Source organism: Mauremys mutica, chromosome 20, assembly GCF_020497125.1.
Source record: "Mauremys mutica isolate MM-2020 ecotype Southern chromosome 20, ASM2049712v1, whole genome shotgun sequence".
In the NCBI taxonomy this organism is placed as follows: domain Eukaryota; kingdom Metazoa; phylum Chordata; order Testudines; family Geoemydidae; genus Mauremys; species Mauremys mutica.
This window is the reverse complement of record NC_059091.1, coordinates 22,775,958-22,788,452: the sequence shown is the minus strand read 5'-3', so window position 1 is coordinate 22,788,452 and position 12,495 is coordinate 22,775,958. Positions and strand designations below refer to the sequence as shown.

The following is a 12,495-nucleotide window of genomic DNA, read 5'->3' as shown; positions in this document are numbered from 1 at the left end:
GCACCAGCAGAGCTGGGGGGCAGGGCTGGGGTAGCGGGGGCTGCGGGTCGGGAGTGAGGGGCACCGGCAGAGCTGGGGGGATGTTGTCCAGGCCACGTGTGTGTGTGTCTGTGCCCCCCCCCGCTCTCCCTGTAGGATGGGGGGGGCTTTCAGAGCCTGGGGAGGGGGCGAGGGTTAGAAGCATCAATGCCCCGCCCCCGTTGGACGCAGGGTCCCAGTGGTTCAGATGCTCCGGGCTAGAATCTGCGGCGGCGGCGGGGGGGGGCTCTGGCTGGAAGGGACCGGCTGGTTTGGGGTGTCAGACACCCCCTGAGCTGCCTCAACCCGCCCTGACAGCAGGGTCGGAGGGGGGGGGTCCGCATCTCCAGCCAATCGCAGCCCCCACCTGCTCGGGGGGGCGGAGCTTGGAGGGACATTTACTCTTGATCCCCCCAATACACTTTATCTGCGGGCGGCCCGCGCTGGAAGCGGGGGCGGAGCTGATTCTGCACCACGTGTCCTGCCCCCCCCCGTGTCTGTATCATCTTTCGCGCGCCCCCCCCCCGGTGGCCAATCACGGATGGATCAACCCACCACGCCCCCCTCCCCCCGTGAAAGGCGCGTGCCGCTCCCGCCCGCTCCCCTTTGATCGTTTCTCTCGCTGATTTTTTTAACCCCCAAATGTCTCCACCGCCGGGGCCGCCCAGCTCCAGGCAGAGACGCAGCAGACGGATCCAGCTGTTGCAGGAGCAGCTGGCTGCCCGGAGATGCTGCACGCGGTGCAGATGCTGCAAACAAATGGAGGGTGCCTCTTACTGTGGCACGCGGCCTTTGCAAGCAGCAGGCAGCGACCCCAGGCGGAGGCGGCCGGCGTGCGCCTGTTGCGTGCGTGCGTGCGTGTCTCCCCTGTGTGTGTGCAAATGCTGCATGTGAGGTTGCATGAGGTTGCACGCAGGCGGTTTTTGCAGACTGTGGCGGGCGTGCAGGGGTTGAATGCTCTGGGCCTGCAGATGCTTCACCCACGTGTAGCTGCACGGAGAGGGGTGGCAGGCAGGCAGCATGCACCGGAGTCTCCAGTGCAGCACGTGCGGTCCGTTACAGGCCATATGTGCACGCGCCGCAGTAACCGCACGTGACGTGCACCCCTCCCCCTCCCCCGCTGCGGCCTCGCTGCTGAGCCTGAGGGACACCAAGGGGTTAATCTCGCTCTCTTCCGCCACGCTCAAGATGTCGCCCCGCCCCTTCCTGGTGACGTCACCCAAAGGGATCCCCGGTTGCCCCTTGGTCAGTTCCCCCCCAGGTGAGTCGCTCGGTGCTGGGGGGGCTCCGGTCTCTCTGATCAGGGCAGCTGGGGGGAGGGGCAGTCCCCGCCCCCCACCCCCAGCCTGGGTGCAGCTGGCAGGGGCAGCCCGGGGGGGGCTCTCCGGGGGGGTTGCTTAGCTCAGCTCCCGGGTCCCATTTGCTGAGGCCGCCGTGGTGCCTTGGGCTCGGTCCGGCTCCCCCCCCACACACACACCCCGGCTCCCGCAGCTGCGCGATGCCTGGCCCTCCCCGGCAGCTAAAGCAAAGGGGCTGGGGGCTGGCAGCCAGGGGGTTAATGCCCCGGTTCTGCCCCACCGGGGCTCTGGAGCTGCGTCCATTAGCAGAGCCCCCACCCCGAATCCGTGGGGAACTGCGCTGGGAGGAGAGTCAGAGCCAAGATTAGAACCCAGGAGTCCTGGCTTCCAGCCCCCCTCTCCACCACTACACCCCACTCCCCCCTCAGAGGTGGGGCTTGGCTCAGAGATCCAGTGTGGATTGTGTGTCTGGGCCATTCCTGCCCCTTAGCATAGCAACAAGTGGTGCTGTGGGTCCCGTCCACACAACAGAACCCATGGGAGGGACCCGGCTGCAACACAGCTGCCTCGGTGTGATTAAAACACCGTCCTGCCTTGTCGTGTAGACAGCACCTCGTTACAACGTTCAGGTGACACATCTGGGAACAGGCTTACAAGATCAGCGGGACCCGTCTACACCCTGCATCGTGACAGTGATTTATCGGTGTGTCTGGCTGTCGCCCCTAAGCAGCCCCTCTCCCGTTTCCCTTCCCGACTAGAAGCAAACCCAGATGGCTCTGAGACTCGCCGTGACCAGGCTGCTGAGATGCAGCAGCTGCCGCGTGGCGGGGGTAGGCACCATCCGGCCCCAGGGCACCATAGCGGCACAGAAAGGTGAGTAGGGGTGGGAGCAGCCTCTCCCAGCACCCTCGAGCCAGACCCCCTAAATGTTGATATTTTTAAAAGGGGGTGGGATGGGGGCTGGAACTATGGGGGAAGTACGGGCCCCCACCACCATGGAGCCACTGGTGTGACAAGTCCCCCATCCGTGGAGGATCTGAGTCTGTCACAGCCCCACCTCCACACCCCTGGCTCTTTAGCTCGACAGAGCTAAGAAGCTGGCACGGGTAATGGGATGCCCAGAAGGGGCTCCCTCCCCACGTGGCACAGGGTAGAGATTTGAGCCAGTGATTCCTGCTTTGCGTCCTCAGCAGAGCAGGGATAAAATAACCCACCTGCCCGGCTGCTTGTCTGCTTTTCCAGAAAAAGAAACGAAGGCCCGAGAGAAGCCCCTGAAAGGTAACTGTCATCCCCCCCAGCTCCTATTGGAAAGGACTTTTCTATCCTGGGACAGCTGCCGAAACTGACAAGAACGGGGTCAAGCGCCTCTACGAATCCATCGGTGGCAGACAGTGAAACAACCAGAAGGCAGCGCTATGGGGTTTTGGGTTTTTTTTTAAACAAGGGGTTCCCAGTGCCTGTAAATCAGGGGTTTAAAGCATTGGCTTGAACTAGGGGTATTAGTAATTACTAATTTGATTCCAGTAAAGGCTGGGCAGGAATTGGCTTTAATGAATGGCTTCCATCCCATGCCCAACTGTTGATGCCTCTCCACTCTGACCTGCCACCCTGCTATTCCAGCCCTGGGCTCCCCTGCCCCACAGCCAATACCCGTCAGGCTTTACTTTGGGGAATAATGTTCCCCTTTGTGATCGGCCTCCAGAGCGAGGGAGGTTGGGTTGAGAAGCTGAGGTGCCTGGCTTGTCATTTCCCCCTTCCCTGTGTGGACAGGGGTAGGGGTTGGCACGGAAGCTGTTAGGTGTGTGCCCAGCTCTGACTGTCTTTCTCCAGCCCCGGGAGCCCAGTTTGACTGGCGAGATCCCCTGCAGCTGGAGAGGCAGCTAACCCAGGAGGAGCTCATGATCCGGGATTCCTTCCGCACCTACTGCCAGGAGAAGCTGATGCCACGGATTGTCATGGCCAACCGGAATGAAGGTGCCTGAAGCCGGCGCCGGGGATAGAACCCGTGACCGTTCCACAAACCCGTGCCTCTGCTCCCAGAGCCTCCGGTCACTCTTTGGGGTTTAGCTGCTGACTGCAGTCGCTAGCACCGGGAGCCGTCTGATTGCGTCCAGTCTGCAGCAGCGGTGCCCGGACCCGTGCGTCCCAGAGATCCACGTGCCAGGGCACCGTGCCATGGCTGCATGCAAACCAGAGCTGCTTGGGGGTGATTTACAGACCCAGATGCCACCCGCTGTTCTTCCAACTGTTCCACTCTTTTAAATTCAGTGGCCCCAGGGGATCTGAGATCAGAATCCGGCCCCGTTGTCATCAGGGAGTGACTCCAGATTTACCCAGGGCTCACAGAGATCGGAACCTGCCTGTAGCCTCCTTCAGGGCCCTGCATTTGGGGGAAGGAACTGCAGATTAACCCCCTGGTGGGGCTGCACTGCAGGGATTGTGCGTTGCTGTCGGGAGAGCCAAGTGAGTTGCACAGCTGGAGCTCCGGGTCCTGAGCGGCCGGGGGGCAGAGGACAGGGACTCTGCCTTTTGCACTGACAGACACACGTCTGTGTCTTCTCTTCCCAGTCTTTCACCGGGACATCGTGTCGGAGCTGGGGGAGCTGGGAGTCCTGGGCTCCACCATCAAAGGTGAGCTGGACCCAGGAGGGGTTGGCTGGGACGTGGAGTGGATCCCTGTTCGAGGACAGTGCGTCCCATGGAGGGAGGGATCTTGCCAGCTGACACGGGGCAGAGGGATGGTGGGCACGGTGGGTGGGGAAGCCCCTGAGAGCTCTCCTGACGCTTGCTGGCTCCCCCAAGGACAGTCCCGAGAGCTGAGCTGACCTGTGCTCACCTGGGACTGTGCAGTGGCCACGTCCCCTCCTTGCCTTCACGTTCGCCCCAGTCACGCCCCCTCCTGCCCCGGCCACGCCCACCTGTGCCCCGCCTGGGATGCCCCCTGTGGCTGAGGGGGGTGCAGTGCCCTGTGAAGGGGAGGGACCACGTGGCTGGGCTGAACTGGGGCCCCCCAGTTCCTGGGGGCCGATTCTCCAGTGGCTGCTGTGGCATCTCTAATCCTGTGGCTTTGTGCCCGGCCATGCAGCCCCTGTGGCTCCATTTGGGAAGGCAGCAGGTGCCCTTGGACTATCCCCAGCACACACAGCGCCCCCTACTGGCGTGTCTCAGCCCTGCAGAGTGGCCCCGTCAGCCCTTGGCACACGGGGTAGCAGGTGCTGAGGGGAGCCGTTCCCCAGCTGTCCTCAGGCGGGGAGGGGGTTCCAGTCTTGACTGACCCAGGGCGGGGTTCGGACCGGTGCTGCTGCTGCTGTGTGTCCTGTCCACGTTCTGCGCCCATCTCAGGTTACGGCTGTGCCGGAACCACCTATGTGGCCTACGGGCTGCTGGCTCGGGAGATCGAGCGAGTGGACAGCAGCTACCGTTCGGTCCTGAGCGTCCAGTCGTCCCTGGTGATGCACCCCATCAACGCCTACGGCACGGAGCAGCAGAAGCAGAAATACCTGCCCCGTCTGGGTGAGCCAGAGGCGCAGGCGGGGGCTCTCACTGGCTAGGAGCAGGAGCGTGGATCCACCGGGGAGCCTGCTGGCTCCAGAGTTGGTAGACGTCCCCTGTAGCTGGTCCCCTACTGTCTGGCCAGCTGGCAGAGCAGAGAGGATGCTGGGATGGTTCTTTCCCACAATGCTCTCTGCTGGGGTTACCTGGAAGGAGCGGGGGTTGGCGGGACGGGGAAGGACTTGCCTCTGAGGCGGGCTGCTGGGAGAGGGGTGGGCACCCAGGAAGCTGGGCCCTCGGAGCACAGAGGTGGGGAAGGTCTGGGGCGGGCATCCAGGGAGTGGGGTGACAGGGGACTGGCGGGGGCACTGGGGGCGAAGGAGCCATGAGACTGTCGGGGGAGGGAGGATGCGGAAGTCGGGGACAGGGCAGGTGGGGCCGGGTGATGTGAGACCATTGGGGGAGGGGTGGCAACTGTGGGATTGGGTATCTCCTCGGGGGTGGGGCAGGAGCCGTGGGGAGGGTGTTGGGGGCAGAATGTGGGAACTGGGGGAGGGAGAGAGGCCTTCAGTGGGGTGGGCAGTGCGAGAACCAGGGGGAGGGTGTTCGGGTGAGTGGGGGCTTGGGAAGTGGGGGGAACCTAGGAGGAAGTGGTTGGGGGCAGTAGATGGGGTGGGGCAGTGTCTGGTGGATGAGGGGTGGTGCAGGAGGGGGCAGGTTCTCCGGGGCTGGGATGAGAGGTGGGGTGGGAATTGATTGGGGGAAGGTGGTGCAGGAACCTGGAGGGAGGGAGGCAAGACAGGTGGGAACTGGTGGAGGGAGGGGTCGGTGCAGGACCTGGGATGGGATGCAGATGGGAATTGGAGGAGGGGTGCAGGACCTGGGGGGGAAGGGGGGGAGTAGGAGTGGGGTGGTGGGAATTGAGGGGAGGGGGGCAGGACTGGGGGAGGGGGCAGGACCTGGGGGGCAAGAGGGGTAGTAGGAGTGGGGTGGTGGTGGGAATTGAGGGGAGGGGGCCAGGATGGGGGGGGTGCAGGACCTGAGGGGGAAGGGGGGGAGTAGGAGTGGGGTGGTGGGAATTGAGGAGGGGGGGCAGGACTGGGGGGGGCAGGACCTGGGGGGAAGGGGGGAGTGGGGTGGTGGTGGGAATTGAGGAGAGGGGGGCAGGAGGGGGGGGTGCAGGACCTGGGGGAGAAGGGGGGGAGTAGGAGTGGGGTGGTGGTGGGAATTGAGGGGAGGGGGGCAGGACTGGGGGGTGCAGGACCTGGGGGAGAAGGGGGGGAGTAGGAGTGGGGTGGTGGTGGGAATTGAGGGGAGGGGGGCAGGACTGGGGGGGCAGGACCTGGGGGAGAAGGGGGGGAGTAGGAGTGTGGGGGGGTGGGAATTGAGGGGAGGGGGGCAGGACTGGGGGGGGCAGGACCTGGGGGGAAGGGGGGGAGTGGGGTGGTGGTGGGAATTAAGGAGGGGGGGGCAGGACCTGGGGGGAAGGGGGGAGTGGGGTGGTGGTGGGAATTGAGGAGGGGGGGCAGGACGGGGGGGGAGGACCTGGGTTAGGGTCGGGGCAGAGGGGCCGTGGCTCCCACCCAAGCCCACTGGCTTCGCTGTCCTCAGCCACAGGGGAGCTGCTGGGCTGCTTCGGGCTGACGGAGCCCAACCACGGCAGCGACCCCGGGGGCATGGAGACCAGGGCTCGCTACCACCCGGCCAGCAAGACCTACACGCTCAGCGGCTCCAAGACCTGGTGAGCCAGAGCCAGAGCCAGGCCCCGGCAGCCCGCCCGCTACCCTGCCCACGGCTCTCAGCAGCTCCAGGCCCGTGGTCTCACTGCCCCCCTGCCCGGACACCAGATCCTCTGTGGGTCCCCCCGCCCCCAAGCGCTGCACCCCGATGATCTCAGCCCTGCCCTGTTGCTCCCCATGGCTCAGCCAATCCTGGGCCTCTCCAGGGAGAGGGGCTGGGAGCCAGGACTCCTGGTTTCTATCCCCAGCTCTGGGAGAGAAGTGGAGTCCAGTGGTTGGAGCAGGGGGGTTGGGAGCCAGGACTCCTGGGTTCCATCCCTGGCTCTGCTATTGAGTTTCTGGGTGTTTCACATCTCCCCTCTGTGGCTCGTCCTGCTTCCTTTGTGGGGGGAGCTCTGGGAGAGTCCGAGATGAGCTGGGTCTCACATCTCCTCCCAGGATCACCAACTCCCCCCTGGCGGATCTCTGCGTGGTATGGGCTGTGTGTGAGGACGGGAGGATCCGGGGCTTCCTCCTGGAGAGGGGGATGAAGGGCCTGTCGACCCCCAAGATCGAGGGCAAGTTCTCCCTGAGGGCCTCCACCACTGGCATGATCCTGATGGAGGACGTGGAGGTGCCGGAGGAGAACCTGCTGCCGCATGTCTCCGGGCTCGCAGTAAGTCCAACCTCCTCTCCCCCCAGCCGATTCTTCGGTTCCCCATGATCTCACAGCCTAAGCAGGGCTGGCTGGGGACACGGCCTGGAGGAGAGTCTCCAGCTGCTGTGGGGAGGGGGGCCAGCAGGGGGCGCTTTCCCCATAGAGCCAATGCTGACTCCAGTGCGGTGCTAGGGGGCACTATGCTGCAAGGGAACGGCCTTTAAAACAAGGGGTGTTAATCCAGCTGCCATTGCTGGACCCTCACCTTGGCAGTTGCCTTCAGCTTCCCAAACCATAGGAAGCAATCGACTGCCGGATTCTTGTTCGCTTCCTGTCTCGGGCATGGTTGCTGTGTGGTTGATGGAAACAGCTGCTGTGCCCCGCCCCCACCCCCGAAGCGGCTGCATTTCAGCACAGCAGCAAGTGACCCTTGGATAAGTAGCTGCTGTTCTGCAGCCCAGAGACAACTGCATTTCAGCAGGGGGGGAGCGATCGCTGTATAACAGCCCCCACTGTACAGGGAGCTTCCGCTGGAGAGATCAGCCATTCCTGCGGCTTTCACAGGTCAGTTTTGATGGATGCCGATGGGCTTGTGCTTAGAAATGTGGTCCCCAGATCCTTCTGGGCAGAGACAGACAATGGCGCGGAAGCCAGTAAACTGTTGCCTGTTAACACGGGGCTGGCGGGAGCAGAGGTCAGGTCCTCTTCCTTGGCAGCGTTGCCTGGGGGTTAATGATCAAGGCTCTTTCTCGTGTCCTGCCAGGGTCCGTTTGGCTGTCTGAACAACGCCAGGTACGGCATTGCCTGGGGAGCGCTCGGAGCTGCTGAATTCTGCTTGGAGACAGCCAGGCAGTATGCCTTGGACAGGTAATGACTGCGTGCGGGAGGGGGAGAACTCTTTGTGCCTGGGGTGAGGGATCCCTGCCTGCCTCTTTTTAAAGGCACTGATTAATTTAGACCTCACTGCATTCATGGGAGAGTCTTTGCCAGGAGGGAAAACTGAGCGAGAGAGATGAAGTGACCTGACCAAGGTCGCACAGTGGATCAGTAGCAGAGCTGAGAATGGGACCCAGGAGTCCTGACTCCCAGCCCCCTTCCCTAACCCACTGGGGTGAATGCAAGCAGTCAGCTGTGGGAGAACACAGTGGAGTCCAGCAGTGAAGGGCTTTCATGGGGCTCCCTAGCTCTGTCCTGTCCAGTTGTGCCAGCAGCCGATTCCATGCAGTGTATATGAAGCGTTCTAGCTCTCGGAAGAACTTTCAGTCGTAGAGCGTCCGATGGAATCTGCTTCGCTGGGCAGAGATCAGGTCAAATGAGAAGCACGGATGGTGTAGTGCATAAGGCACTGAACTGTGACTTGGGCAGAATCAGGGACAGAACCCAGGTGTCCCAAATCCCTTCCCCTCTCTGGGCCCTGGTTTCCCCTCCCACCATGTGAGCTTGTCAGGACAGGGCCTCTCTCTCTCTCGCTCTGTCTAGGCAGCACCCAGCACAATGGGGATTTTGGATGGGGCTTTTAGGCGCTACCTAATCGACCTAGTAGAATGCTCCATCCCAATTGAAGGCAGTCACCAGAGGTGGATCTGCCCCAGGAGTTTTAAGTGATTTTTGCTCCAAGGTTTCCTAACTAAGTTGTCCTCCGCTAGGATCCAGTTTGGGGTGCCGCTGGCTAGGAACCAGCTGGTCCAGAAGAAGCTGGCTGATATGCTCACCGAGATCACCATTGGCTTACAAGCTTGCCTGCAGCTGGGGAGGCTAAAGGATGAAGACAAGTATGTACCTGCCTTTCTAAACTAAAAAGTGATTCTGTGGGTTAGACTGCAAAGCTAGAAGGGGTTTGGCTGGCTCGGGTGGGGAATGGATCCAGGGTACACCGGCTTTGATCCAGCCCCAGGCTCGGGGGGACTGGTGGCAGAAGGCGTTGTGGAATGACATAGAATCATAAAACGGGAAGGGACCTCGAGAGGTCGTCTAGTCCAGTCCCCGGCACTCATGGCAGGACTAGGTGTTATCTAGACCATCCCTGACAGGTGGTTGTCCAACCTGCCCTTAAAAATCTCCAGTGATGGAGATTCCACAACCTCCCCAGGCAATTTATTCCAGTGCTTAACCACCCTGCCAGGAAGTTTTTTTCTAAGGTCCAACCTAAACCGCCCTTGCTGCAATTTAAGCCCGTTGCTTCTTGTCCTGTCCTCAGAGGTTAAGAAGAACAATTTTTCCCCCTCCTCCTCGTATCAACCTTTTATGTACTTGAAAACTGTTATCGTGTCCCCTCTGTCTTCTCTTCTCCAGACTAAACACACCCAGGTTTTTCAATCTTCCCTCATAGCTCATGTTTTCTAGAGCCGTAATCGTTTTTTGTTGCTCTTCTCTGGACTTTCTCCAATTTGTCCACATCTTTCCTGAAATGTGGCTCCCAGAACTGGACACAATAGTGTCCAGCGGAATAGAGCGGAAGAATCACTTCTTGTGTCTTGCTCACAACACTCCTGCTAATCCATCCCAGAATGATGTTTGCTTTTTTTGGCAACAGCATGACACTGTTGACTCATATTTAGCTTGTGATCCACTATGATCCCCCAACTCCCTTTCTGCAGTGCTCCTTCCTGGGCAGTCATTTCCCATTTTGTATGGGGGACATACAGGGCCTCTTCCTTCTAAGGGGCAATGGCTCCAATCCAGCCCCCAGTTGGGGGACTGCCTGGCTCATGCAGGTGGGGAGAGGGGCCCTATTCCCCTCTAGGAGCGCTGGTTCTGATCCAGACCATGTGGTTAGAGAAAAACAGGCCGTTCCCCTTTGACCAAGCTGCCAGGTCTCCCTCAGCCTGGTGCCAGCGTGGCACAAACCCTGGCTCCACCGGGGAGCTCGTCCATCCTCCCCAGTGCCCTTGATCGCTCCTGTGGTTGCAGGGCTGCCCCTGAGATGATCTCCATGCTGAAGCGGAACTCCTGCGGCAAAGCACTGGATATTGCCCGCCAGGCCCGGGACATGCTCGGGGGCAACGGCATCGCCGACGAATACCACGTCATCCGGCATGTCATGAACCTGGAGGCCGTGAACACCTATGAAGGTAAATCTCCCCGTACACCTTTGTATCAAATGCCGTGAAGGTTCCTGGGATTATCCAGCTCCTTCGGGACCATGGAGGTAAGGGATAGAAAGCAGGGTGCTAGGGGGTGCTGTGCTTCAGGGAGCAGGGCAGGCCTCAGTAGGAGGCATTCTCCCCTCCCCTCCAATCCAATGTCCCTGTGTCACGTTGGGACTTACAGCTCCAACTGGATATGATGTTCTTCACTTCCTGCCCTCCTTTCTTGTTCGCCATTGCTATATGCTGCTGAAACAGCTGCCATGTTCCACCCTAGAGGTGGCTGCATTTTAGTGATTTGCTTTGCTCATCGCTAATATAGCCTTTCTTCACCTTCCGGGGGAAGCAAGCCCTGCCACTGTTTGATGGCTAATCTTGGATCATGCTCATCCTCTAGCATCTGATGATTTACGCCTGGTCTATACACAGGTTTTACCCCCAGATAATGGTGTTTGTCGGGGTGGGGGGTGACTTTCATTTACCAATATAATTACATGAGTACAACCACTAGTGTGGACATGATATGGCATATTACCCTTCCCAGTGAGTAATATTTTTCCAGGGCCAGATCTTTGTTCCCATATCTCTTCGCTCCACAGGCACGCATGATATCCACGCTCTCATCCTTGGCAGAGCAATCACCGGACTTCAGTCTTTCACCGTTGGCAAATAAATCCAATATGGAGGAGGCCTAAATCACCTTCGCAACAGCCTTAAATTCACTACGTCGGAAGAATGATTGTTTTGTATAAAAATATTTTTGATTTTTCTTTCTCAAGATAAAAAAGTCACAAGCCAGAGGCTGCTGCTGTGATACAGAATTTGAATGCAACTCTTCAGGCTGACTCCTTGATTCTTTCTTACTTTGCAATATGATTCGCTCCCAGATCAGCTAGTTGGTTTTCAAAGTCAAGAATCTGGGAGAAGGTCTTCCGCTCTGTTTGCAGTAAAGGATCAAGGAGACAGGCCCAGTAACGGACCGTCTTTGCCAGCATTGCATTTGTATTTTGGGGATATGGGAGGGGTGAAATTAGCAAAACTTCTGTGAAGTGGATTGTCATGTAACAAAAGTCAGTGGGTTTGTGATGTTGGATTGGCTGCTTGATGCATGGAGCTGGCTTGCTTGCTTTCTCCTTGAGTGCAAATTCAGGACCTGTGTGGGAAAGGCTGCCTGTATCAACAGGGTGGGAATGCAGTGTCACTCATCAGTGGTTCATCTCTCCTTCCACTGGATGTCCAAGTTCAGCTAACTTGCTTCTCAGAATTATCTGAATGGATGCACTGTTGCATGCCGGGAGAACTCTCTTCTCTTTACAAAGCTGTGTTGAAGCCATAAAACTTGAATCTTCACGCCCAGCCAGGTCATGGGACATGTCCAACGGGCATCTGCACAATGTAGTTACTGAGCTAACCGTTGTTACCAAGGTGAAGCAATGCTGTCCACTGCACAGGGCTGGGGCTCAGAATGCGGTTAAATTCCTGGCTCTGCCACGGACCCACTGCAGGCAACTCTCCGTGCCTCGGTTTCCCCAGCTGTAAGACCCACAGAGGACACATTTAGCATTCCTGTTACCAAATTTCTCTTTCACAGTAGCCCACAGTTGAATCCAGCTGATCTCGTATCCCTTCTGTTACTTACATGAATAAATTTTAAAATATACGGTATCTTGCTTTTTCTGTTTGTGGTGGTTAGCTGTTTATGTACCCTGCAGCCCGCTGCTGGATAGAATCAGAGATGCTGAACTGTGTAAAACAGGCCATAGATTAACATTTGGTGGCTGGTTTTCCTGGCCATTGCAAAACAGAAGAAAATGATCAGCAATAGGCTGTGTTCAAATTTCACATCCCTTCGTTCAAAGGTAACTTTCTTGACTCGGGAAGATTGTTGTGACCTCTCAGATTGGAGGTCTTGGGAGTGAGTGGTGAAGTCTGAGCAGGTGCAGAGTGGCTGAGATGTTCAATAACTCACCATAATGCTCCCACAGTCATCAGGGCAGAAGGTCTGGAAATGTGTCCCTCAGGTTGTGTTTATGAGATGCTGTCATGGGAGCTCTGGGTGCCCAACATGACTCCGGGGAATATTTTTCCAGGGCCAGATTTTTCAAGTGCTTGTACCCCACAATTGGAGACAGATTTCCGAGAGATGTCAACACCTGATGCCCTGAGCTCTTCTCGTGATCTGGGCCCGATGGTGGATGCTGAATTCTCTTGAAACTTCTGGCCCT

At 58.9% G+C, this 12,495-nt stretch overlaps 1 protein-coding gene across 1 annotated transcript; it reads left to right on the top strand.

Annotated features, from left to right (window-relative positions):
* The first annotated feature begins 1,930 nt into the window (after window positions 1-1,930).
* On the top strand, window positions 1,931-11,930 carry GCDH (glutaryl-CoA dehydrogenase). Its single transcript, XM_044994900.1, has 12 exons — window positions 1,931-1,945; window positions 2,075-2,189; window positions 2,559-2,594; window positions 3,147-3,290; window positions 3,885-3,947; window positions 4,659-4,829; window positions 6,420-6,549; window positions 6,986-7,202; window positions 7,948-8,051; window positions 8,831-8,956; window positions 10,095-10,255; window positions 10,870-11,930. The coding sequence occupies exons 2-12, from the start codon at window positions 2,087-2,089 to the stop codon at window positions 10,941-10,943; spliced, it is 1,329 nt and encodes a 442-aa protein (XP_044850835.1). The 5' UTR covers window positions 1,931-1,945; window positions 2,075-2,086; the 3' UTR covers window positions 10,944-11,930.
* Window positions 11,931-12,495: the final 565 nt, after the last annotated feature.

Coding starts and splice junctions, on each gene's coding strand:
- GCDH (XM_044994900.1), top strand. CDS start 2,087: ATGGCTCTGAGACTCGCCGTGACCAGGCTGCTGAGATGCAGCAGCTGC. Junction 2,190..2,558: donor CACCATAGCGGCACAGAAAG/GTGAGTAGGGGT, acceptor CTGCTTTTCCAG/AAAAAGAAACGAAGGCCCGA. Junction 10,256..10,869: donor GGCCGTGAACACCTATGAAG/GTAAATCTCCCC, acceptor TTCGCTCCACAG/GCACGCATGATATCCACGCT.